This window comes from Salvelinus alpinus, chromosome 28 (assembly GCF_045679555.1).
Source record: "Salvelinus alpinus chromosome 28, SLU_Salpinus.1, whole genome shotgun sequence".
In the NCBI taxonomy this organism is placed as follows: domain Eukaryota; kingdom Metazoa; phylum Chordata; class Actinopteri; order Salmoniformes; family Salmonidae; genus Salvelinus; species Salvelinus alpinus.
Genome location: NC_092113.1, coordinates 25172359 through 25199521, shown reverse-complemented (window position 1 = coordinate 25199521; position 27163 = coordinate 25172359). Strand labels below are relative to the sequence as shown.

At 42.5% G+C, this 27163-nt stretch overlaps 2 protein-coding genes across 7 annotated transcripts in view; both read left to right on the top strand.

Moving 5' to 3' along the window:
• The first annotated feature begins 455 nt into the window (after positions 1-455).
• Positions 456-18260, top strand: LOC139557482 (matrix remodeling-associated protein 8-like). The gene is made up of 10 exons (XM_071372358.1): positions 456-619; positions 7110-7136; positions 7296-7601; positions 7744-7845; positions 7955-8455; positions 14765-14929; positions 16740-16770; positions 16896-16975; positions 17139-17192; positions 17325-18260. The coding sequence occupies exons 1-10, from the start codon at positions 601-603 to the stop codon at positions 17348-17350; spliced, it is 1311 nt and encodes a 436-aa protein (XP_071228459.1). The 5' UTR covers positions 456-600; the 3' UTR covers positions 17351-18260.
• A 3819-nt stretch (positions 18261-22079) lies between these two features.
• The window catches only part of LOC139557481 (segment polarity protein dishevelled homolog DVL-1-like), a 48612-nt gene continuing 43528 nt past the window's right edge, over positions 22080-27163 (top strand). For all 6 annotated transcript variants that reach the window (XM_071372353.1, XM_071372352.1, XM_071372351.1 and 3 more), the window contains exon 1: positions 22080-22506. In XM_071372353.1, coding sequence (XP_071228454.1) covers positions 22337-22506 — 170 coding nt within the window. In that variant the 5' untranslated portion in view covers positions 22080-22336. The remainder of the gene's footprint in view (positions 22507-27163) is intronic.

The window sequence follows — 27163 nt, the reverse complement described above, 5'->3', positions numbered from 1 at the left end:
TTTCCAGTTGTGTTCTGCCCTCCTGTTAAGTGTGATGGTTGTTGCAAGTAGGTGAAAAAAAAAACAATAAAGATTTTTTTCACATCCTGATTATTCACTCTACTTATCTTATATCTTATATATCATACCAGTATGTTCATACCTTCTTAGAATAGGCTGTTATTTAATACCTTCTCCTATGCAGTTTCCTAAGTCAAACAGTGGGTGGCAGTATTGTACAACCTTTGTTTCATTGAACATTGTGAACTTGGCAGTCTCAAAGATGTTCAGCTGAAATAGTCTATTGTTGTTCAGTCAGTGACAAAGTTATAAAACTATTCTGGTAAGCTGTGATATTAGGTCAGAAGAAGTGATCACTTTCAAAGATGTTCTCACTCAGTAGCAGTGCCAGGAAGGTGTAGGGTTTCACAGGCAAGCGGAGGAGGGACATACACAGCTGGTTTAGACTCTGGAGACTTCTGCAGTTTTGTTGTTGCTGGTTGATGAACTTTCTTCAGGTGTTGCTGTCCTCTATCCATTGATGCGCAAAACACTGTGTTGTAACCTACCTACTTTTATCCCATTTTTTGAGTAAGAGTTGTAGGAGAAAGACTGGAAGACATGTGGCGGTTGTTTCTAAGTAAGTTCCAACTATGTTTTTACTAAAACAAGAACAAAGCTTTGAGAAGTAGGCTATGCAAACCATTTTAAAGAGTCAATGCCAGGGAAGATGGTAAAGCTTTAATAAATGCATTTCTAAGATGTTATACACAGTTAAGGGGGTGTTTCTTGTACTGTGGTTAGTCGAACATTTGTTCTCCATTGGTATTTTGTTTGTTCTGTTTGACAATTAAAAGTTTGTTGTACAATGTGAAAAAAAGTAGCTATAGGTGATTATCTCCATCACCTTACTTTTATGGTGTAAGCCGAAAACAATCATAATTACAATCTTGACCACCTTGTTAATTATTTATTTATTTGATCTACTTATGAAGTGAATGCGTATCATTTTGACCGATCAGTGATAGAGTAGTGTATAAAAATCAAATAGACTGAATTGAACAAATGTTAATTTATCCGGGACAGGCATTGTGTAAATGAGGTAAACACAAAAAAAATGTCATCATGTCTGCCTCAGTTATCTGGTGGTGTGTGGGTGCTTTTCTTATGGGTTCACTCCGATGTGTTTTGAGTTAACTGCGGTCAGAGTAGGAGAGTCAGCACAATCCCTGCAGCCTGTCATTATATGTGTCAGTAATGAGTGTCTCACCATAAATGAGCTGAAGTTACTCGAGATACAGGGGAAGGGGATTACCACTCCAAAAAAAAATTAGGGGCCTTAGACTCCTAGCGAATAACAATGTCTTATATGAACTGTGAAAAAAAGTAATTTCTTCATGAATTCTTGTAAAAAAAATGCATTAGCGTGATAATATGTTCACAGTTGAATGATTTACCAGTATCGTGGTGGTTGCAAAAATTTGTAGGAGAGGAAACCATGTGCATGATTTTTGCCTGTGGCCTCGTGAATTAATAAATGTTAAAACTGAACATTGAATATAAAACACAATAGGGATTCACCTTAATATTTAAGTTATTGTGAAAGTTGCAGTCATTAAACATGGCAATCCAGTAGCATGTAGTTAAGTCTTTAAGTGTTCATTTGGCTGCCTGAGTCAGTCAGCTACTGCATCAGAGATCAAGGAGAAAATGATAGGGTTTTAGACACAGTTTCTTCTCTGTCGACAGAATACTTTCTACTCTTCAGTGCTGCTCACGCCACCATTTTCCAGTAGGCTCTCACATGCAAGTACAGTGGCATACTCAGTATTGGACTATTATGAGCTCATTGTACAAAACCCTCCGACTGCAGTCACTCAAACTCTGACACACTTTTTCACTCATTGACATGCATAGCCATGTTGATCATATAGATGAGACATCTTGCCTCTTCTAGGTATCGTCTAGTTATATAAAACATCAGCATTAAAGTGTCAGAAGTGGATGATAGTAATTTTAATCCAGAACGATCCTTTGAAATAAATAATGTTATTTCAATGTCCATAGAGACAAGCACCTGGTCTCTACTGTCTCTCATAAACCCCACAACTACCCCTTCAAAACAGAATACTGTAGGCCTACTCAAAACCATTATGATCCATTTTTATGGCGTTAATTTAAACACAACATAAGCCTGCCTGCTAAACCTATGTGACTTGACAAGAATAGCTAACATACACTGGTATTACAATAGGCATATATGACCTATGTAATAGGCAGCCAGCTGTAGTGCTGGGCTGTGGCAGTGGTCACTTTGTGTTACCCCCCAGGACCTTGGCCTTGAAAGAGGTTATCAGGGGAATGAATAAATCCTCTGTGTGCTGCCTGGGCTGTATACATCTCACTGCTGCTGCTGGCCCTTAGGTAAACAGCACATGTAATAGCACTTAGTGAAAATCTGGGTTAGAAAAAGAAGACTTGCAACAGGGAATCCTTCAGTCCCAAGAGAGTTAAAACACACATGTAGAGAAGTATATACAGTACCAGTCAAAAGTTTGGACACACCTACTCATTGAAGAGTTTGTCTTTATTTGTACTATTTTCTACATTGTAGAATAATAGTGAAGACATCAACACTATGAAATAACACATATGGAATCATGTAGTAACCCAAAAAGTGTTAAACAAATATATTTTATAAATATATTTTATATTTTATATTCCTCAAAGTAGCCACCCTTTGCCTTGATTCTTGATTACAGCTTTGCACACTCTTGGCGTTCTCTCAACCAGCTTCACCTGGAATGCTTTTCCAACGGTCTTGAAGGAGTTCCCACACATGCTGAGCACTTGTTGGCTGCTTTTCCTTCACTCTGCAGTTCAACTCATCCCAAACCATCTCAATTGGGTTGAGGTCAACTGATTGTGAAGGCCAGGTCATCTGATGCAGCACTCCATCACTCTCCTTCTTAGTCAAATAGCCTTTACACAGCCTTGAGGTGTGTTGGGTCATTGTCCTGTTGAAAAACAGATGATAGTCCCACTAAGTGCAAACCAGATGGAATGGCGTATTGCTGCAGAATGCTTTGATACACAGGGGATAATGAGGCAAATGGGCGACACCTGGAGGGGGGCAGAGACAAACACAAAGACAGATGAAACAGATCAGGGTGTGACAGTACCCCCCCTCTAGGGATGCCCCCTGGCGTCCTACCTGGGCGTATACCTGGTTGACCGGGGTGCCGGCGATGGAACTCAGTGATGAGGGCTGGGTCCAGGATGTTCCTAGCGGGGACCCAGCACCTCTCCTCCGGGCCATAACCCTCCCAGTCAACCAGGTACTGGGATCCCCTGCCCCACGGCCGTACCTTCAGGAGGCGCCTCACCGTGTATGTCGGTTAGCCGTCGGTGAGACGGGGGAGAGGGATGGGCCTGGAAACAGGAAACAAAGGGCTGTGAGACATAGGTTTAATCTTAGAACATGAAAAGGGGGATGTATACGGAGGATATGGGGCAACAGAAGACAAACAGTAGAGGGGCTAATAATCTTGGAGATGGGGAAAGGGCCAATAAAATGGGGGGAAAGTTTGCGGGACTCTACCCGGAAGGGCAGATCCCGAGGGGAGAGCCATACCCTCTGCCCAAGATGATAGTGGGTAGCCGGGGTCGACGATAACTGGAGATGGTATTGAGAAGAGCCGACCGAGCACTCTTCCAGGTACGCCAACAGCGCCGGACGAACATCTTTGCAGAGGGTATGTTGACCTCTTCCTCTTGCTCTGGGAAGAGCAGGGGCTGATAACCCACGGAGCGCTCGAAGGGAGAGAGCCCAGTGGCCAAGCAGGGAAGGGTGTTCCGGGGGTACTCCACCCACACGAGTTGCTGGCTCCAGGTGGTGGGTTTGGCCGAGATGAGGCTCCAAGTCCTGATTGGCACGCTCCGAGTGGCCGTTGGATTTGGGATGAAACCCGGAACTGAGGACCACGGTCGGAAACCATTTCAACCGGAAGTCCATGGATCCGGAAGACGTGCTGCACCATGAGCTGGGCCGTCTCCTTGGCAGAAGGTAGCTTGGGGAGGGGAATGAAATGGCGGCTTTGGAGAACCTGTCCACCACCGTGAGGATAGTGGTGTTTTCCTTCAGACGGAGGGAGGCCAGTGACAAAGTCCAGGGATATATGTGACCAGAGACGGTGAGGGACAGGAAGAGGTTGAAGGAGGCCAGCCGGAGCATGCCGAAGAGCTTTGTTCTGAGCACAGACGGTGCAGGCGGCGACGAACTCAGAATCGTCCGAAACCATGGTGGGCCACCAAAAGCGTTGTTGCACAAAGGCCAGGGTTCGACAGGAGCCAGGGTGGCAGGCAAGCCTGGAGGAATGAGCCCATTCCAAGACCGGGGAGTGGGCAGCGTCTGGGAGAAACATCCGGGTTAGCTGGGCCCCCCCACCCCGGGCCCGAGGGTGTAGAAGCGGGGCAATAGCGGCGTGAAAGAGCGTCAGGCTTAACATTCTTAGACCCCGGGCGGTATGAGATGGTGAAGTTGAACCGGGTGAAAGACAGTGCCCGTCGAGCTTGCCTGGAGTTGAGACAGTTGGCGGTGTGGAGATATTCCAGGTTCTTGTGATCCGTCCACACTATGAATGGAAGTTCCGCCCCCTCTAACCAGTTTTTCCACTCCTCCAAGGCCAACTTCACCGCGAGTAGTTCTTTGTTCCCCACATCATAATTCCTCTCCATGGCATTAAGGCGATGGGAGAAGAAGGCGCAGGGATGCAGCTTAAGGTCTAGGGCAGAACGCTGGGACAGGACGGCCCTCATTCTGACATCCGAAGCGTCGACCTCCACCACGAACTGATGGGATGAGTCCGGATCGATCAATATGGGAGCTGTGGTGAAGCGGTGCTTTAGGTCCAGGAACGCCCGGTCAGCAGCTGGGGACCACGTGAACGGGACCTTGGGAGAGGTGAGTACTGACAGGGGGAAGCCAGGGTGCTGCAGCTCGAAGATTAGGGAACACTGGGAGAGAAACGCCCGACAGGTTCCTGATCCTCCAGCAAAGCATTTCGGAGGATGTAAGCGGGTTCTCGGGAAGCCGGGGTGTTCTGGAGAGACGCACTGCTGACAGCGGTGTTACTGGGGGGCTGGAAGGCTACTGTCGTGGCCGGCTGCCTCACTGATAATCTGCAGAATTGCTCCAGCAATGTATTCAAGGCACAGTCATGGCGCTCTGCCAAGGTCTGAAATCCATCCAGAAGACCTCGAAGTAACTCATTGTGTCTCCCAATGGTGGGTCCTTGGGAGGAGATAGTGTTGCGGGTCTGCTGAGTCAGTCATGGCCAGTTCGTACTATCAGACCTCAGGATAAGACCCAGATGCAGACATTTTGAAGTAACAAAAGTGCATTACAAAACAGGGGACAGGCAAATGACAGGTCAAGGGCAGGCAGAGGTCAGTAATCCAGATCAGAGTCCGAAAGGTACAGAACGGCAGGCAGGCTCAGGGCAGGCAGAGGTCAGTAATCCAGGGCAGTGTCACAATGTACAGAACGGCAGGCAGGCTCAGGGTCATTGCAGGCAGAATGGTCAAAACCGGGAAAACAGGGACTAGAGCGAAAACAGGAGTAGGGGAAAAACGCTGGTAGGCTTGATGAGACAAGACCAACTGGCAACAGACAACAGAGAACACAGGTATAAATACACAGGGGATAATGGGGCAAATGGGAAACACCTGGAGGGGGGTGGAGACAAGCACAAAGACAGGTAAAACTGATCAGGGTGTGACAGTGGTTGCCTTGAATTCTAAATAAATCACTGACAATGTCACCAGCAAAGCACCCCCACACCCTCACACCTCCTCTTCCATGCTTCCCGGTGGGAACTACACATGTGGAGATCATTCGTTCACCTACTCTGCATCTCACAAAGACACGGCGGTTGGAACCCAAAATCTAAAATTTGGACTCATCAGACCAAAGGACAGATTTCCACCGGTCTAATGTCCATTGCTTGTGTTTCTTGGCCCAAGCAAGTCTCTTCTTATTATTGGTGTCCTTTAGTAGTGGTTTCTTTGCAGAAATTTGACCATGAAAGCTTGATTCACGCAGTCTCCTCTGAACAGTTGATGTTGAGACGTGTCTGTTACTTGAACTCTTATTTGGGCTGCAATCTGAGGCTGGTAACTCTAATGAACTTATCCTCTGCGGCAGAGGTAACTGGGTCTTCCTTTCTTGTGGCAGTCGTCATCAGAGCCAGTTTCGTCATAGCGCTTGATGATTTTTACGACTGCACTTAAAGAACATTTCAAAGTTCTTGAAATTGTACGAATTGACTGACCATATCTTAAAGTAATGACAGAATGTTATTTCTCTTTGCTTATTTGAGATGTTCTTGCCATAAAATGGACTTTGTCTTTTACCAAATAGGGCTATCTACTGTATACTACTCCTACCTTGTCACAACACAGGAAAGAAATTCCACAAATTAACTTTTAACAAGGCACACATGTTAATTAAAATGCATTCCAGGAGACTACCTAATGAAGCTGGTTGAGAGAATGCCAAGAGTGTGCAAAGCTGTCATCAAGGCAAAGGGTGGCTACTTTGAAGAATCTCAAATATAAAATGTATTTTGATTTGTTTAACACTTTTTTGGTTACTACATGATTCCATGTGTGTTATTTCATAGTGTTGATGTCTTCACTATTACTCTACAATGTAGAAGAAAATAAAACTTGAATGAGTAGGTGTGTCCAAACTTTTGACTGGTACTGTACATCTCGCTTACTTATTTCACAAAATTCAGGCATATACAGTATTTTAATGAAAACAATCATGGTCTTTATTGTTCCTTTGGTGCTGACACTCCCTTTTATTTAAATTACTCCTCCCTGCTTCATTCTTACATATTCTTCTTGGTTTTCTGTTGGCCTATTTTTCTCTATCCCTCCACCCAGTTGTCTCAGTTACCCAGCTGTAATACCAGTCAGTCCTGGCTACTGTATTAGCTATCCGTTCACAACAACAGCATCATGACCAGAAGTCAGGGGTCAGCTCAGGTCAAACCCTGCTAGACAGATAGTTATTGTTATGATAGCTATGATGACTCAGTTGCATTTTCTATTATTTGTTTCAGTTTCTTCTGTCTTCTTCCTGCCCAGTGGTAAGTCCTCATAAAATATGACTTAATTGTATAACTCATTTTATTGCATTCAAAACATTTATGCATGTGTTTGCGGCTTTGATTTGTAGTGTGTGATTTATGGGGTTTTAGGTCTTTGCCAAGTTTACTAATACGTCCCATGTGTGTGTATTGCATTAGCGTGGGGCCAGAGCAGCAGCAAGTTAGATGTGGTGGTGGAGGCCCGTAACATCACCGTCCCAGCCGGGACCCAGGCCGTGCTGCCCTGCCACAGCTCCCGCATGATATGGACCCGGGACCGGCTGAAGGATCGCCAGAGGGTGGTCCACTGGGACCTGTTCCGGAGCACACCAGAGTACTCTGTGGAAAGGATACTGGACATGTCTGCTGGCGTCAAAGAGAGAGTCTACAATGGGTTCAACAAGGGCCGCATAACCATCCCCAAAACCGCCTTCACTGACGGGAACTTCTCCCTCGTCATCAACAGTGAGTTGGGCCTGTGGTCTATTGTATGCTTATGACTGTGAACACTCCATAAAATATTCAGTAATTTCATGCTGGACGACATTAATATTACACGAATTCTTGGAATCTAGAAATGTACTTGTAATGTATGTTATTCTTCCAGATGTAGGAACAGCTGATCGAGGTGTTTATAGTTGTAATCTGCATCACCACTACTGCCAGCTTCACCAGTCCATCAAGATACAGCTCAACACCACCAAGTCAGGTGACTACCCTCAATACATTTCTGAATAGTAATACTCTAAGTAATTTTGTGTATTGGCACTATTTGTTTCGCTTATTTTGATAACACATTTCAACCTGTCCTGTCTCAGTCCGTAAGGAGAAGCGTTACTGGGACGGGGACAAGACAGTGTTTGTGGTGTTGCTGGGCAGCTCTGTGGTGTTGCCTTGTGTGAACAGGCGGCCCCTGTGGATGGAGGGCCAGCAGGAGGACCAGCAGCAGGTAGCCCACTGGGACTGGCAGCCACCTGGGGTGAGACCTGATGGAGCTGACCGCATGGTGGACCTTTACGCCTCTGGAGAGCGCCGGCAGTATGGACCACTCTTCCCTGTGGACAAGATGAGTGTCTCTGAGGATGCCTTCTCTGTAGGGGATTTCTCTCTGACCATCTCTAATCTCCAGCCTGTCGACAAGGGCCTGTACTCCTGTCACCTGCACCACCACTACTGCGGCCTGCACGAGAGACGCATCTTCAGGCTCATGGTGGGGCCTTCACTGCCCCCACCTCCTCCGGTCCTCACTGCTGCCCCTGTTGCCCCTGCTGTCCCGACTGTCCTTGCTATCCCCCACAGACTCCCCAATGATGACCCAAGTAAGAGACTCAGCATTACCCTTTATTTTAGGAATTCCTTCTCTGATGGGAAATGTGAACCTTTTGAAATCTTCATTAGAACATAACAAAGTAAGAATGAAACTACAGTTCTGTTCTTTGAAAGCACTTTCTCTTTTCTCTTTCTCTTTTCAAATATAATTAATTCTATCTTCTCTCTATAATCTCTTTTTCACATCTTCTCTGCGTTTCGCTTTCCCTAATCTGATTGGTGTGTGTCTGTCTTTTCAGAGGTTTTTGTAGTCTGAGAACACTGTTCCTGGGATGTATTTATGGGTCATTTTTACGTATAGGCATTTTTGGTTGGTTAAGTCAGTGCATCTTTGTGGCAGATCTCTCCTCAAACCTTTTCCCTGTCTGCACGAGAGGAAGGGAGAGAGAAAGAGGGAATGAAGGAATGGTTGAAAGAAGCAACAAAAGAAACAGACTGAGAAAAAGGGAGCGAGAAAAAAATAATGAAATAGTGCATTTGGCCGCAGAAAAAACGTCATAGAGGGAGACAGAGCGAGAGAGAACTGAGAGTTTTGGAGTGTGGAGAAAGGGGAATCTGACTGTGATGTTGGACAGCAGGCAGCCTGTCTGAAAAAGTCTGTCTGGAAGGCCACTAATTGGCCATAACGGAAGTGCTCTCATTTTCATTGGAGACCTTTTTCCACAGTTGAGCAATGGCTTAGTTCACCATTTTAGCTCCACAGAGTCAGACAGGAGCAGTAAAGCCAGACTCCAGGGGAAAGAGGGAGCATGGTTAAGCTTTGCATCTGGTGCATTGGGATTTCTCTGTTAGTCTCTTTTAGTTTCATTAGGGAGTGAACGTTATTTATAGTAAGGGTTACATGGAGAAAATCTGACCTGTCTGAAATGAAAATGGATGGCCCTCCCTTCAGCAAAATATATTTGACCAAAACCCTCCCTGAGCGCTTGAATTTTTTTAAACATAAAGTGGATAGCAGAGAACATGCCTACCATTTACCCTCCCTTTTTGGACAGACCAGATCCTTAGATATGCCTTTTTAGAAACTGTTCTTCATCCTGTAAACATTACATGGCAACGCAAGAATTTTGATAGCACACAGGGCTGCAGGCCAGAATGTTGTTCTTTCATCGTATTTGAGAAAAAAATATCCTTTTATAAACATTTCATGCAATTCTATGTAATTTGACACAATATTTTTAATACCACACAACTTAATGAAATGACAGGCTAGTAATGGACAGAGTGATAGGCCTACAGTGGGGAGAACAAGTATTTGATACACTGCCGATTTTGCAGGTTTTCCTACTTACAAAGCATGTAGAGGTCTGTAATTTTTATCATAGGTACACTTTAACTGTGAGAGACGGAATCTAAAACAAAAATCCAGAAAATCACATTGTATGATTTTTAAGTAATTAATTTGCATTTTATTGCATGACATAAGTATTTGATCACCTACCAACCAGTAAGAATTCCGGCTCTCACAGACCTGTTAGTTTTTCTTTAAGAAGCCCTCCTGTTCTCCACTCATTACCTGTATTAACTGCAACTGTTTGAACTCGTTACCTGTATAAAAGACACCTGTCCACACACTCAATCAAACAGACTCCAACCTCTCCACAATGGCCAAGACCAGAGAGCTGTGTAAGGACATTAGGGATAAAATTGTAGACCTACACAAGGCTGGGATGGGCTACAGGACAATAGGCAAGCAGCTTGGTGAGAAGGCAACAACTGTTGGTGCAATTATTAGAAAATGGAAGAAGTTCAAGATGACGGTCAATCACCCTCGGTCTGGGGCTCCATGCAAGATCTCACCTCGTGGGGCATCAATGATCATGAGGAAGGTGAGGGATCAGCCCAGAACTACACGGCAGGACCTGGTCAATGACCGGAAGAGAGCTGGGACCACAGTCTCAAAGAAAACCATTAGTAACACACTACGCCGTCATGGATTAAAATCCTGCAGTGCACGCAAGGTCCCCCTGCTCAAGCCAGCGCATGTCCAGGCCCGTCTGAAGTTTGCCAATGACCATCTGGATGATCCAGAGGAGGAATGGGAGAAGGTCATGTGGTCTGATGAGACAAAAATAGAGCTTTTTGGTCTAAACTCCACTCGCCGTGTTTGGAGGAAGAAGAAGGATGAGTACAACCCCAAGAACACCATCCCAACCGTGAAGCATGGAGGTGGAAACATCATTCTTTGGGGATGCTTTTCTGCAAAGGGGACAGGACGACTCTACCGTATTGAAGGGAGGATGGATGGGGCCATGTATCGCGAGATCTTGGCCAACAACCTCCTTCCCTCAGTAAGAGCATTGAAGATGGGTCGTGGCTGGGTCTTCCAGCATGACAACGACTCGAAACAGACAGCCAGGGCAACTAAGGAGTGCCTCCGTAAGAAGCATCTCAAGGTCCTGGAGTGGCCTAGCCAGTCTCCAGACCTGAACCCAATAGAAAATCTTTGGAGGGAGCTGAAAGTCCGTATTGCCCAGCGACAGCCCCGAAACCTGAAAGATCTGGAGAAGGTCTGTATGGAGGAGTGGGCCAAAATCCCTGCTGCAGTGTGTGCAAACCTGGTCAAGAACTACAGGAAACGTATGATCTCTGTAATTGCAAACAAAGGTTTCTGTACCAAATATTAAGTTCTGCTTTTCTGATGTATCAAATACTTATGTCATGCAATAAAATGCAAATTAATTACTTAAAAATCATACAATGTGATTTTCTGGATTTTTGTTTTAGATTCCGACTCTCACAGTAGAAGTGTACCTATGATAAAAATGACAGACCTCTACGTGCTTTGTAAGTAGGAAAACCTGCAAAATCGGCAGTGTATCAAATACTTGTTCTCCCCACTGTATGTGTTCATCTTATCATATTTATCCAATGCCAAATCAGTCTGTCTTGTTTGCAAAAAACTGTCTCTGTTTGCAAATAATTACATCTGTGACATCCTTATGAATCTGAGCATGTGCTTTCAAAAGTTAGACCTACCTGATGCAGAGAAATGGATGCTTTAACTGCTGGCTACTCTTCTTCCGTGGGTTAACATAATGAGAGAAGGTCACTAGTGTTTCCCTAAAAGATGTCTGGATTTAAACATCTTTTATGGTACAGAAAGTGAATAGCTAAATCAATTGATAGTGACAGAATTAGATTACTTCCCAAACAAAGTACATTTTTTGTCTCCTCGGCTATAGAGGGTTATAACTCTATCTCTGAATGTCAAAGAAACTAAACAATGATATTCCCATATGCATCCGGGTATTTTACAGCTTGTTTCTAGCATAAATAATCACGGACCAAAGCACTGTTATATATCACTTTATAATCAGATCCGTTTTATTTTCTTCAAAATTGTAAGCTAACGAGGGTTTAGGCCTGTGCTTTTTTGCCATTGTCTTTAATAAAAGGTAGGCCTATGGTATACCCTCTCATACCCATCAATTCGGATCCTGGTCTTAACTTAACAGCCTTTCACTGACAAGGAGGTAGGCTATTTAAAGAGCATAGGCTATAGGCCGGTCCTTGTGCAAGATATTGCATTTTTTGGACTAGGCCTAATCAAAAACTATTTTCTGAATAATTTTTGGACTCTCCTCCTGTACTGCCACTGTAGGCCTACACAGCACAGCATTGGTTAGGCAGCACAAAAAAAGGTTTGATCAGCAAGAGTAGAGCAGGCCGGGGCTCATGGTTGGAATATCCATTGCAGTACATAATGCAGCCTAGTTTAATTTAAACCATCCCAGAAGCTATCTTAGAAATATAACTTTGCTTTGTGCTTCTCCGAACATGTACTTCATAGCCTATAGCCTATAGGCTGTGGATAATTTGATAGCGACCACACTAAATAGCCTATAGGCACACTTGATATTCCCCAGAGATGAGATGCGGCATCAGGCACACATTGATATATATCCTAATGAGCAACTCATTCTAAAACATGTTTAAATGTCATCAATTACAGACTACATGACCCTCCCCTGGACTAGATTTAAAAAATACTAAACCCTCCCCTTGACTAAAATGTAAAAAGCATGACCCTCTCCATTTTCCTCCAGGTAACCATTCTGTACATTTCCATCCATCCCTAATCTTTCCCAGACTCTCTTCAGTTGCCTATCTTTACAGAACAGTAGTATATCCCTACCCACTTCATCTCTAGTCTCTCTCCTTCTCTCTGGCCCTCTGCTTGTGGCGTGTTTATCAGCAGCAGAAGGAAGTGTGCTACATCTGTTCAGCATCTGGGCCAGCTGGGACATAAAAGGGAATAGTTGGGGGGGTTCTGTGTTAGATTTGGATCCTGCTTCACCCTTTTAAGATAGGTTGACCCATTTAACAGCATTGTAAAGTATGCAGGGAAGACATTCACATGGATCAATGCATACATGGCTTGAGGTCTTTCATTTTATCTTGACTTTTCTCCTACTTAGTTGTGCCCTTTCCTTTGTTAACTCCAGCCAACTCTTATCTGCGCTTACAGACCTCTACACTCCTCTATAATTGCAGAAGTCATTACCCCCCTCTTTTGTTACACTGTAATCATTTATGGCAAGCTGAGGTAGAGCTCAGTTCTGTTGTGACCACCAGAACGTGCATAAGTCAGTAACAGCGTGTAGCTAGCAGAGAATAGAATATGCTGTCAGTGTCTTCTTCTTTAAATGAAGACGTCTTCCCTCAGCTCATTGGCTGCAAATTAACCACATTGTTTCAACAAGACTAAAACCACACCCTGTGTGACCCCTGCAGTCTGCATGGCACGCCACACTGTGTTTCTGCGTATACGTTCTCATCTTATCTGTCAGCGGAAATGAAACAGTCAACAGCTGAGACACGGAGAGAGAACTGAGGCTTGACGAATTGTTCTCCAGAGATAGTTGACCTTGATCGTGACACTGCGGTTTTGTGCATATTAACATAATTCCAAACAGACAAGAGATAATTAGCAACCTTGATGCCCATTGGGAAGTGTTAAATTAGATTAATTGACTACAATTTGTTCTGTAAGACTGGTGCGGTTTGCAAGATCCACCCAAGAGTGGTACCTGTCCTCAAATCATTTCTTATTTGAAGCCTGCCTCAACCTCGTACCTTTCCTCTGGCTAGTCATGACAAACCTGCGCTTTGGGCAAGGACAATAGATTTAAACTAGAGAAATGCCCCAAGGTGATGGAAATCACTACTATTTTGGTTGGGTTGAGTTATCTAACAGGTCTCAGCAGGGTATGGAGTAGTGTTAGTGTCATTAGCCTTCCCAAGTTTGGTCTCCACCATCATCATCCCCAATGACTATCATTTCTGTTCTCACCCCAGCAGGTGAGAGCGAGACCTGTTTGATAACAGTGGCATGCTGATTGAGGGTTATGGTGCAGTAACTGTTATTGTCTAATGGAAAAGTATGGATGGATGACATATTATTGTGTGCAGAGGGTTTGAGCAGATTCTAGCCAGTGGAAGAAACACCTCAGTGTGGGAAGAAACACTTGTATATGCCAATCTGAAATAGCTCTTTTTATCTATTAAATCATATGGCTTTCACAATTAACAAATCCCTCTCCCTCCCCCCTCTCTCTGTCTGATATTTTGGTGTATTGCACAACTCTGCCTGAAAACTGGCAGAAGTTGTGTTTGTGTTGCAGAGGGCTTGATGACTGTGAGGTGAGTGTTGTCATATGTCTGCTCACACTGACCAGTCAGACTGGTGGAGTTTCAGGGACTGAGAGAGATGGCAACGGCTAGGATTTATTTTTCCATACTGTGCAAAAGGTTGACTGTGTTTATGAGAAGAAGTAAATAACTGGAAAACTCATTCAGACAGACTTGTCTGCACACAACAGAATTCCTCCCCTCTCCCCTCCCACCTTCCTTTTCTCCCTTTCCTTTCTTGGTTAATCTGTATTTCTATTTTAAGGAGAAAAATAGCAGCTGCATTGCATCAGGTCTGGAACTCATTACAGCTGAAAAGTGTTTTGACATAAAGCTGCTCTTCCTTACCTCACGCTCTCTACCTTACACTCCCTGAGAGAAATGAAAACCAACCTAAAATAAGCACAATTGTTTTTAACTGAAGCAGAAATAACATACAGGTGTAATTGTCCTTCAAAATACAATATAAATGACATATAGCATTACATATAATAATTTTAACTGTCATTAAGATAAATCTTTTGAATTACATTTTAATTTCACTGAGTATGGATACAAGAAAATGTGAACAAGACAATGTACGTTGAACCACCAGACTGTGTTTATAAAGTATTGAGTGTTATTAGTGGACGGATGAATCCACTGTGTTGTCCTTCTACCTTCAGGCCCTGAGGTGGTTGAACTTGAGAGACCACGGGTAGTCAATGTCATCCTCCCTGAGCACCCAGGGCACTTCTTCCAGCAGATGGGCTACTTCCTGGCTACCTTCCTCCTCCTAGCCTTCATCATAACAATTGTCATTGTGCTTACCCGACGACGCAGAAAGAGAGGTAATGTGTGTGTGTCTTCCACAGTTGAAGTCGGAAGTTTACATACACTTAGGTTGGAGTCATTAAAACTCATTTTTCAACCACTCCACAAATTTCTTGTTAACAAACTACTGTTTTGGCAAGTCGGTTAGGACATCTACTTTGTGCATGACACAAGTAATTTTCCCAACAATTGTTTACAGACAGATCATTTCACTTATAATTCATTGTATCACAATTCCAGTGGGCCAGAAGTTTACATACACTAAGTTGACTGTGCCTTTAAACAGCTTGGAAAATTACAGAAAATTATGTAATGGCTTTAGAAGCTTCTGATAGGCTAATTGATATCATTTGAGTCAATTGGAGGTGTACCTGTGGATGTATTTCAAGGCCTACCTTCAAACTCAGTGCCTCTTTGTTTGACATAATGGAAAAATCAAAAGAAATCAGCCAAGACCTCAGAAAAACAATTGTAGACCTCCACAAGTTTGGTTCATCCTTGGGAGCAATTTCCAAACGCCTGAAGGTACCACGTTCATATGTAAAAACAATAGTATGCAAGTATAAACTCCATGGGACCACGCAGCCGTCATACCGCTCAGGAAGGAGACGCATTCTGTCTCATAGAGATTAACGTACTTTGGTGTGAAAAGTGCAAATCAATCCCAGATCAACATCAAAGGATCTTGTGAAGATGCTGGAGGAAACAGGTACAAAAGTATCTATATCCACAGTAAAATGAGTCCTATATCGACATAATCTGAAAGGTCTCTCAGCAAGGAAGAAGCCACTGCTCCAAAACCCCCATAAAAAAGCCAGACTACGGTTTGCAACTGCACATGGAGACAAGAGCGTTCTTTCTGGAGTAATATCCTCTGGTCTGATGAATCAAAAATAGAACTGTTTGGCCATAATGACCATCGTTATGTTTGGAGGAAAAAGGGGGAGGCTTGCAAGCCCAAGAACACCATCCCAACCGTGAAGCACGGGGGTGGCAGCATCATGTTGTGGGGGTGCTTTGCTGCAGGGGGGACTGGTGCACTTCACAAAATAGATGGCTTTATGAGGAAGGGAAATTATGTGGATAGATTGAAGCAACATCTCAAGACATCAGTCAGGAAGTTAAAGCTTGGTCGTAAATGGGCCTTCCAAATGGACAATGATCCCAAGCATACTTCCAAAGTTGTGGCAAAGTGGCTTAAGGACAACAAAGTCAAGGTATTGGAGTGGCCATCACAAAGCCCTGACCTCAATCCTATAGAACATTTGTGGGCAGAACTGAAAAAGCGTGTGCGAGCAATGGAGGCCTACAAACCTGACTCAATTACAGCAGCTCTGTCAGGAGGAATGGGCCAAAATTCACCCAACTTATTGTGGAAAGCTTGTGGAAGGCTACCTGAAATGTTTGACCGAAGTTAAACAATTTAAAGGCAATGCTACCAAATACTAATTGAGTGTATGTAAACTTCTGACCCACTGGGAATGTGATGAATGAAATAAAAGCTGAAATAAATCATTCTCTCCACTATTATTCTGACATTTCACATTCTTAAAATAAAGTGGTGATCCTAACTGACCTAAGACAGCGAATTTTTACTTTAATTAAATATCAGGAATTGTGAAAAACTGAGTTTAAATGTATTTGGCTAAGGTGTATGTAAACTTCCGACTTCAACTGTATGTATCTCTTCGTGACTCTTTTCTATCACACACAACCAAACTTTATATTTGTATGAATGTCCTCAATTTCATATTTAAATCAGTTAAATGGCTCTGTGTGTGATTGGTCTGTAATGGTGTGATTAAAGTATGTTTAATCTTGTTTTAGGGCTGGAGTACGACCTGCGCAGATCCGAACGGTCAGAACTGATTTAGTATGGTGGATGGTCACACTTGATAACGAGAACATGACTCATTTTAAGGTGGAGCTGAACTCTCACTGAACTGTTACCACTAACCACCTCCCTCTCTTACTGGTAAACAGGAGTCATGTGACTGGCTACGATGACATCGCATTGGATGCCACAGAGCTGAAAGTCTGCACCCAGGAATACCTGAATTCAGGTAAGGTTCCCATGCTGCTGTAGGCCGTACTGTACCTCATATAAACTAGAGAGTTTGAACAGGGTGACTCAATAATGGCTGCCGCTACACAGATCTCATACGGTATGGTACATCATGACATGGCGAATTTAATGACCCACCTTTTTGCACTTTCTATCCTTAGACTACAAAAACAACCTACTGAAAGAGAGAGATATGTCTAAAGGCTGCAATAAAGGTCAGTGTATGTGACAGCAGGGGTTCAAAACAAAAATTGCATGTCTCATTTAATGCCGTTGATTTTTGCTAATGTCACTTCTCATTTCTTTCCTACCACTTATTCTTCCCTCCTCCATCTCTCTCTCTCTAGAAATGGATGGAAAGTTGTGGATATGAGACAGAGAGAGCTGATATGCCGCTGGCGGCTCCAGAGCAGACATACATGACTAGGAAGAGGAAATAAGGGATTAGAATGGTGGAATCCAAAAAGGACAGGAAAGGACTCTGTCTCTTTTTATAGACACCCCTTACCAAACACTCTTACCAAAACATTTCTGTTGCTGCGCCAGTTTTTAATATTTTATTTTATAATTTCATACTTGTGTATTCTGTATTCTGATCTGCTGTTATTTCAATATGGCTAAACATGTCTTCAATTTTGTATTGTACTACACAGATATTTGATGTCAAGTATTTTATATTACAAAAAACAACCAGTGGGTGCTATACAACAGTCGTTGTCTTTTTGTACATAACAAAATACTTTCTATCACTATATGACTTCATTTTCAGAAAGCATGTTGTCTTTAAATGTATGTGGGAAAACTGTCATGTTCTGTTTTCTGATTTCAGAGCTCAGCAAGCTCAGAATTAGTTGAGAATGTTTATTAAAATATTTGCACAAACCTGTAATTTACTAGTAATATACTAGTAACATTCATTCTGTCTGTAAAGGGTTTGTAAAGGGTCATAAGTATTTTATAGCTATGCTGTTAATTATTAGTTCATAACTTGTTTAGAAATCTGTATTAAGCCGTTATACCTGTTATAATGGTATTCTTACCAAGTTCATGCGATTGATGATCATGGACCACAAAGAAAGGCTATACATGTAATAAACCTCAGGAAATCAAGCCTTAAACAGAATCAATACATCCAGATGTGGTTGTTGAGAATGTACAGTTGTGGCCAAAAGTTTTGAGAATGACACAAATATTAATTTCCACAAAGTTTTCTGCTCCAGTGTCTTTAGATATTTTTGTCAGATGTTACTATGGAATGCTGAAGTATAATTACAAGCATTTAATAAGTGTCAAAGGCTTTTATTGACAGTTACATGAAGTTGATGCAAAGAGTCAATATTTGCAGTGTTGACCCTTCTTTTTCAAGACCTCTGCAATCCGCCCTGGCATGCTGTCAATTAACTTCTGGGCCACATCCTGGCTGATGGCAGCCCATTCTTGTATAATCAATGCTTGGAGTTTGTCAGAATTTGTGGGTTTTTGTTTGTCCACCTGCCTCTTGAGGATTGAACACAAGTTCTCAATGGAATTAAGGTCTGGGGAGTTTCCTGGCCACGGACCCAAAATATCGATGTTTTGTTCCCCGAGCCACTTAGTTATCACTTTTGCCTTATGGCAAGGTGCTCCATCATGCTGGAAAAGGCATTGTTCGTCACCAAACTGTTCCTGGATGGTTGGGAGAAGTTGCTCTCGGAGGATGTGTTGGTACCATTCTTTATTCATGGCTGTGTTCTTAGGCAAAATTGTGAGTGAGCCCACTCCTTTGGCTGAGAAGTAACCCCACACATGAGTTGTCTCAGGATGCTTTACTGTTGGCATGACACAAGACTGATGGTAGCGCTCACCTTGTCTTCTCTGGACAAGCTTTTTTCCGAATGCCCCAAACAATTGAAAAGGGGATTCATCAGAGAAAATGACTTTACCCCAGTCCTCAGCAGTCCAATCCCTGTACATTTTGCAGAATATCAGTCTGTCCCTGATGTTTTTCCTGGAGAGAAGTGGCTTCTTTGTTGCCCTTCTTGACACCAGGCCATCCTCCAAAAGTCTTCGCCTCACTGTGCGTGCAGATGCCCTCACACCTGCTTGCTGCCATTCCTGAGCAAGCTCTGTACTGGTGGTGCCCCGATCCCGCAGCTGAATCAACTTTAGGAGACGGTCCTGGCGCTTGCTGGACTTTCTTGGGCGCCCTGAAGCCTTCTTCACAACAATTGAACCGCTCTCCTTGAAGTTCTTGATGATCCGATAAATGGTTGATTTAGGTGCAATCTTACTGGCAGCAATATCCTTGCCTGTGAAGCCCTTTTTGTGCAAAGCAATGATGACGGCATGTGATTCCTTGCAGGTAACCATGGCTGACAGAGGAAGAACAATGATTCCAAGCACCACCCTCCTTTTGAAGCTTCCAGTCTGTTATTCGAACTCAATCAGCATAACAGAGTGATCTCCAGCCTTGTCCTTGTCAACACTCACACCTGTGTTAACGAGAGAATCACTGACATGATGTCAGCTGGTCCTTTTGTGGCAGGGCTGAAATGCAGTGGAAATGTTGTTTTGGGATTCAGTCATTTGCATGACAAAGAGGGACTTTGCAATTAATTGCAATTCATCTGATCACTCTTCATAACATTCTGGAGTATATGCAAATTGCCATCATACAAACTGAGGCAGCAGACTTCGTGAAAATTTATATTTGTGTCATTCTCAAAACTTTTGGCCACGACTGTACACTACCATTCAAAAGTTTGGGGTCACTTAGAAACGTCCTTGTTTTTGAAAGAAAAGCACATTTGTTTGTCCATTAAAATAACATCAAATTGATCAGAAATACAGTGTAGACATTGTTAATGTTGTTAGTGACTATTGTAGCTGGAAATGGCAGATTTTTTGTGGAATATCTACATAGGCGTACAGAGGCCCATTTTCAGCAAACATCACTCCTGTGTTCCAATGGCATGTTGTGAAGGCTAATCCAAGTTCATCATTTTAAAAGGCTAATTGATCATTAGAAAACCCTTTTGCAATTATGTTAGCACAGCTAAAAACAGTTGTGCTGATTAAAGAAGCAATAAAACTGGCCTTCTTTAGATTAGTTGAGTTCCTGGAGCGTCAGCATTTGTGGGTTCGATTACAGCCTCAAAATGGCCAGAAACAAATAACTTTCTTCTGAAACTCGTCAGTCTATTCTTGTTCTGAGAAATGAAGGCTATTCCATGCGAGAAACTGCCAAGAAACTGAAGATCTTGTACAACGCTGTGTACTACTCCCTTCACAGAACACCGCAAACTGGCTCTAACCAGAATAGAAAGATGAGTGGGAGGCCCCGGTGCACACCTGAGCAAGAGGACAAGTACATTAGAGTGTCTAGTTTGAGAAACAGACACTTCACATGTCCTCAACTGGGAGTTTTATTAAATAGTACCCACAAAACACCAGTCTCAACGTCAACGGCGACTCCGGGATGCTGGCCTTCTAGGCAGAGTTCTTCTGTCCAGTGTCTGTGTTCTTTTGCCCATCTTAATATTTAATTTTTATTGGCCAGTCAGATATGGCTTTTTCTTTCCAACTCTGCCTAGAAGGCCAGCATCCTGGAGTTGCCTCTTCACTGTTGACGTTGAGACTGGTGTTTAAAAGATGAATTCAACTATTGCAATTGGATGGAGTCCTGAAAATATTTCAATTTGGATTTTACATACAAGCAACCTATCTATGCAGTTGCATGTTGTTGGTCCATTCTTTCCCCTCTAATAAAGGTTAAAAACAAACCATAGTGTTTTGATCCATACTTGATGTCATTACAATGTGTACAAAGTGGTATACTGGTACACTGAATATATGAATATGAAGAAAAATATTGGTCAAATTAGATTTTATTCAAGAAAGAGCCTCGCAATAAATAAATATTAGGAAATGATTTGGGTTTCTTGAAAATAATTTAAAAAATAAAATAAAATGGCCACAGGTATTTGTTAGCATAGGTTAGAAACATGCCACGTTCATTCTATAGGTTTCTTCACCCACTGTGTCAGAGTCGTGTGTATAGGTGGCAGGGAAGTCGGGCGCAGGAGAATCAAACTTAATGAAATGGAGTTGTTTAATGACTGTAAACAAAACATAACTCCAAAACTATGAATAAAAATAAAACAAAGTGGGTACGAGGACCCGTCGCAAACCAATACAAACACGAAATCTGAATAACAAACAATCTCTGACAAAGACATGAGGGGAAACAGAGGGTTAAATACACAACAGGTAATGAATCGGATTGAAACCAGGTGTGTAGGAAGACAAGACAAAACCAATGGAAAATGAAAAATGGATCAATGATGGCTAGAAGACCGGTGACGTCGAGCGCCGAACACCGCCCGAACAAGGAGAGGCTTCGACTTCGGCAGAAGTCGTGACACACTGGCTGCGGCTAGACTTTCTGCCTACACTGTACAGCAGCACAAGACTACCACCTACTGTCACAAGTTGGACTCAGGTGATCAAGAAAGTCTGCCCATCTTGATGATAATATTGATTATGATGATGATCACTTGTTAATAATGATCATAATTATTGTAGTTCATTTGTGATTTTAAAATGGATTTAGAATGATTATATTATCTGCTATTATTAGATATATTGTTACTAAATTGTGATAATTAGATTTCCATAATGTAGGCTAATAATAACAAAGATAATGACATTAATTAATAATATAACAATAAGTCATTAGTAATATTATATCATTTTGTTCTCAATATAATTATCAATATTTTCAACAGTTAATACAAACTATTATTACTGATCAAAACCATTATAATTATCTGTGTTACTATTGATATACAGTAGCCTATGGTAAATTAGATAGGACCTAAAGTAGCCTTGGGTAAAATCCACACCAAAGGTTTACTGAATAGAATGTGTCCTCCAATCCTCTCTTCATGTGTGGTGCACTGCAGACTGCAGAACACTGTCTGTGACTAGTACTGTATAATGGGGAACAGTAGGTCTCTAGCCTAAACACACCACTAGATGACAGCACTGTCTAACGAATTACTGGAAAAATAGAAATATTCTCAACTCAATATCGCAAGGATGTGGACCGTCCCTTCCTGTTTTAGTACCGAGAGAGCCACCGTACCGAGACACATTGGAGCTGGAATACAGTCACTTAGGACTCGATTATGTTTAGATTTATGTTTATTTTATCAAAGACAAGGTTATTTATTTTCCAGCGTGAGGTCTACAGTTATATTTATTAATGATGTCACGTCAGCGTTTCGTCTTATTAGGTAGCTAGATAGCCACATATTTATTATTGCGCTGCCAACCCTTGTTCCTTTCCTGTGTCAATGATTCTCCTACCCTCACTCTTATGGCGGAGACTAAAATAATATATCACATTGACGAGGAGGAGACTCCTTATCTAGTGAAATTATCCGTTTCTCCTGAGAAAGTCACTTTAGCGGATTTTAAAAATGTCCTCAACAATCGTCCGGTCAATAGCTACAAATTCTTCTTCAAATCCATGGACCAGGATTTTGGGTAAGAATCCACCCATGAATAGACTATATTTTCTTCCTGTGTATGTTGCGGTCTTGTCATTGTTATCATATAAGTATATGTATCTCAGCGCTAATTGTTTATTACACAGACACAACCATGTGTCCAATTTCACAACAAAGGTTGCAACATTGTAACATTTGCGGAAGACTGATTGTGCAATGTCTGATCCGCGGTTGGCACCTGTTCATTGTACCCAATGCGCAATAGAATAGGTCCTTTGAAGTTCAGACCCGTAACACCAATATCTCATAGGACATTAAACGCGATTAACGTTACGCTTTTATTGTTGTCGATGTTGGTTATAGGCTACTGTAGTCTACACTAAAGTGATTATATCTAATTTCGAAGGTTGTGCTGTGTTGTCATCGTCATTTAATAAGCCCATCTAATTTAATGATATAGACGTTACATTGACAAATCCTCCACATGTTTGCTGTGTGGCGCGAGTTCGGGATCGATTACAAATGAATTATTGCCAGACAGGTTTCTCTTGTGTGTTCATGACTTTGTAGCACTTATAGCAATAGGTAATAAAGAGAGAGAAGAAGAGGAAAGGCAGAATAGAGATTGATGCCGATCGATAATAGTCACATATTAACTGTAGCCAATCATGAGTTTCAGGAGACATTTATCAAATGTGACAGCATGACTATATGATGAGAACTTTGACATATCTATGTCATGTTAATCTTATTTGATTTAATAGGATAGGCTAAAAAGTAATCCGATGCGTCAAATAGGCTTCCAATGGACTGAAATGGTCACAGTAGGGATCCTGTATCCCTCTCATGTCTCTCTGTTTTACACGCACAGACGAGCACGCGCACGAATACACACACACACACGCTCGCACAAAGGTAATTTCCTCCGATTCTAGGCTGAAGGTGAATCAAGCGAACATCCATTTTCATGGAAAACATAACGCGCCGTGTGCTCACCATACATGTTATATAACGAATGGTTGAAGAGCCAAAAGCTCACTTTTCGTTGTTGGGATTTTGCATTTTTTTTGCCATTTTGCCATGCGACCCTAGGCCGCAAAACAGCTAAAAATGCCAGAGTAGAAACATGGCTGCCCGGTAGAAGAGCACTCCCTGAAAGAGGCGAGTGCCGTGGACTGACGGCCTGCCATAATTGTCAAATAGCGCTCAAATCGCGCATACATTTTTTTTTATTGACATACATCATGTAAATCAGTCGAACAAACTCAGCTGGCCAACACCAATACTCTATTGAAAATTTAATTTAATTAATAACGCGTATTTTAATGACCCTTGTCTCTGTTTTAATAGTTCTGCCTATTGTCCTGTGAATGTACACTACAGTTCTATTGGCCAATAGATTGTCTGTGCTTAGTGGTAGCAATTAGTTCATTGCATTGTTGCCTGTCAGAAATTTAATTTATGTTCACTGATATCAAATAAGATGATAGTCTGAATTGTTAGATGTTGAACATTATTTTTCACATGTTGCCAACAGCCTATTTTCACAGATATTTTATTTTACTGTAAAAGGGATTTATCCTCTGTTCTTTCAAATGGTCTAGTATTTAGAATTGATGCAGGATACATTGATGAATAATTCACCATAGGCCTACATGCAGTTTATAAGTATGTTTTTATTCTTGTATGTAGTATTTCCTCTCACCCTTTCCATTGCACTCAGTATTGTGTTGTCATCGCTCAGTCTTTCTGCACAGACATATCTCCCCAGACAGGCAGCTAGGTCTAAAGAGATGGTAGAAGTCTCTAGTTATGGTCCTGTTAATAGAATGTGTTTGACCTCTCCTTCCCCCTCCCCCCGCTCCCATACATTCAGACAACATGGACACCTTTAATAGCTGCAGGGCAGAGGTCCACTTGTTATAGAGTCCTCCTTGGAGGATGACATATTTGTGTTAATGTCTGTTTCTCCTCTGACAAGCTGACACGCACAGTCGCACACACAGCGCACATGGCACCACATGCACACAAACAAACGCGCACAGCCGCAGACACACAGGAGCACACAGACACAGACACACACACACACACACACACACACACACACACACACACACACACACACACACACACACACACACACACACAGGCATAGCTCTGTAGAAGACCTGACTCGATCTGGTGTGAATATGATTGTATTTCCCTTATTTGGTTTGAGTCATTACATTAACAATGACTCATTCTGAAACCTATTATCTTATTCAGGGATGAATTCATTTAGCTTTATTCCATTTACCAAAAGGTGCTATTGTTTCCAGTTATTCTACCTTTGAAGATGTTCTGGGGCGATTTCCAGTTATTCTAGTTTTAAGATGTTTTGAGGCGATTTCACAGCCAAACTGTTTTTAGTACACACTATCACAAACATCAGAGGAGGAAACCCACACACAGAGACAGACAGTCGTCTGTCTCTAGCACAGGGACGTCATATCGTCATGTCAGACATTCCTACAGCAGGCAGCACGACCTTGTGAGGGAACTGTTTTTTCCTGGTAGCAGGTTAGTTAGTTGGGTCTATACTGTGCCCTCAGCAGGGCCTTCCTGTCCTGTCCTTGTCCTGTCCCTCCAGTCACAGCCATGGCAGATTGATCCATGAGGCCCCAAGTGAGGAGATCCATGATCTGATAATGGAAACAAATACAACATGTTTGTTCTAAAGAGTTATAGTTAGGGTTAGACCTCCACATGGAGTTACAGATTGCTGTTGCTGAGTGCAGTGTTAGGCTTAGTCCACCTTTCACAAGGGCCAGTGCAGTGGTGGTATTGGTCTTGTCATTTCAATCAACACATTCCATGGCTTGATAACTGTAGCATTGTTAAAGTAGATAAGTAGGCAAAGGCGACACTGAAAGTCACATTTGAAAGTGAAATCCTTGAGCAGCATTGTACTCAGTGTACTGGCTGTATACAGTATGGGAACAACACAGACGGTCAGGGACACACAGAGGATAATATGGCTAGTGTACCGCATAGACACAGACAGTAGAGCTGTTAGAGAAATTAACTAGGGAATAATCTGACTCCATTAGAGAGGGAAAACATGGAACCCCTTGCAGTTATAGACAGTGTTTGATATGTAAATGTTCAGTCAGTGCAAGGTCTTACATAGTAGACCCCCTGTTGTGAAGGGGAAGCAAGCTATTTATTATTTCATTGTAATAAAATGTTAGATTTGTGCAGAAAATACCAGGATTAGTTCATGTGGACTACATGGTTTTTAGGATTTTTTGGGGGTCCATAAAATATATTTAGTCCATCTGTGTATGATTATGCATCTATTTTCTGTCTTATATCTCGTGAAATATTGTGTTTCTGTAATTTCCAGTTGAAGCATAGATTTGTGTAGGATAGAATGTAAATCCGGGTTGCTGTTGAATTTTTATCCCTTAATGGCCTGACAAAAGACTGCATTATAATGTTGTTCACCCACATATGAATGAGTAGTGATTAGTATTCCTGCCAGTCAGTACTTTAAATGCACAATTTGATAGCTTTGAGGTTGATATCATAGAGATCCTATTAAATAACTATTAGTATTCAAATTCCTAATTGTATGGTCAATATGCTGTTCTGTTATGGCAACGGTTGAGATGTTTGTTTGAGACCTCAGTAAAACCTTTGTCATAGAGGATCACTGAAGGTAATAGTATAAGGAAAGGAAGTAAGTGCTCTTGGCATGAATGAGGATACTCATCTGAATATGGAGATTTTTCCACCTGCGCCACGTCTACCTTACCTCACTTGAAAGGTTAATGTTGTTATTAGTAGAGTAACTTGATATGTCTGAGAACCTGAGGTTTCAGAAATAGCACTGAGCTAAGGTTGAGGAACCAATCCTCTTGAATAATTAAATACATTTTCATTGTAATTTGAATCACAGATATTTTATGTACTATTGTGGCGAGTGAAAGCATTGGACTATGGGCCTGCTGTGTACAGCCGGCTGGTCGGTCGCCCCTCCTGACCCTGTGCTGTTGGGCCAGATGATAACTAGCTTCCCTCCTGCCCTGGGCATAATTAAAGTCCTCTAATCCCTACCCCCCCCCCCCCCCCCCCAACACACACACACACACAGCCAGCCCTGCCGTACCATGGCCCACCACTACATTATGCAGCAATCTCCCTTTAAATCTTGTGTCATTAGCCTGTGAAATCTGTTAAGACTTGTTTAAGCTGCCGGCTTTGAGAAGTGAGGGTTGTGATGACCGGAACCCAGTGTCTGACACTTGTCACATTTTAAACTGAGCTCTCCTGTGTGTGTGTGTCATCTACCCACTTGGGCACAGACGTCAATTCAACGTCTATTCCATGTTGGTTCAAAGTAATTTCATTGAAATGACTTTGAAACAACGTTGGTTCAACCGGTGTGTGCCCATGTAACAGTATAACTTTAGTACGTCCCCTCGCCCCGACACGGGCGCGAACCAGGGACCCTCTGCACACATCAACAACTGACACCCACGAAGCGTCGTTACCCATCGCTCCACAAAAGCCGCTGCCCTTGCAGAGCAAGGGGAAACCCTACTTAAGTCTCAGAGCAAGTGACGTAACTGATTGAAATGCTAGTAGCGCGTACCCGCTAACTAGCTAGCCATTTCACATCCGTTACACTCACCCCCCTTTCAACCTCCTCC

Bases quoted from the DNA above. Each gene is read 5' to 3' on its own strand.
- LOC139557482 (XM_071372358.1), top strand. The intron at 16,976-17,138 runs GTAAGGTTCCCA...TTCTATCCTTAG, and splicing joins CCAGGAATACCTGAATTCAG to ACTACAAAAACAACCTACTG. The intron at 17,193-17,324 runs GTCAGTGTATGT...CTCTCTCTCTAG, and splicing joins GTCTAAAGGCTGCAATAAAG to AAATGGATGGAAAGTTGTGG.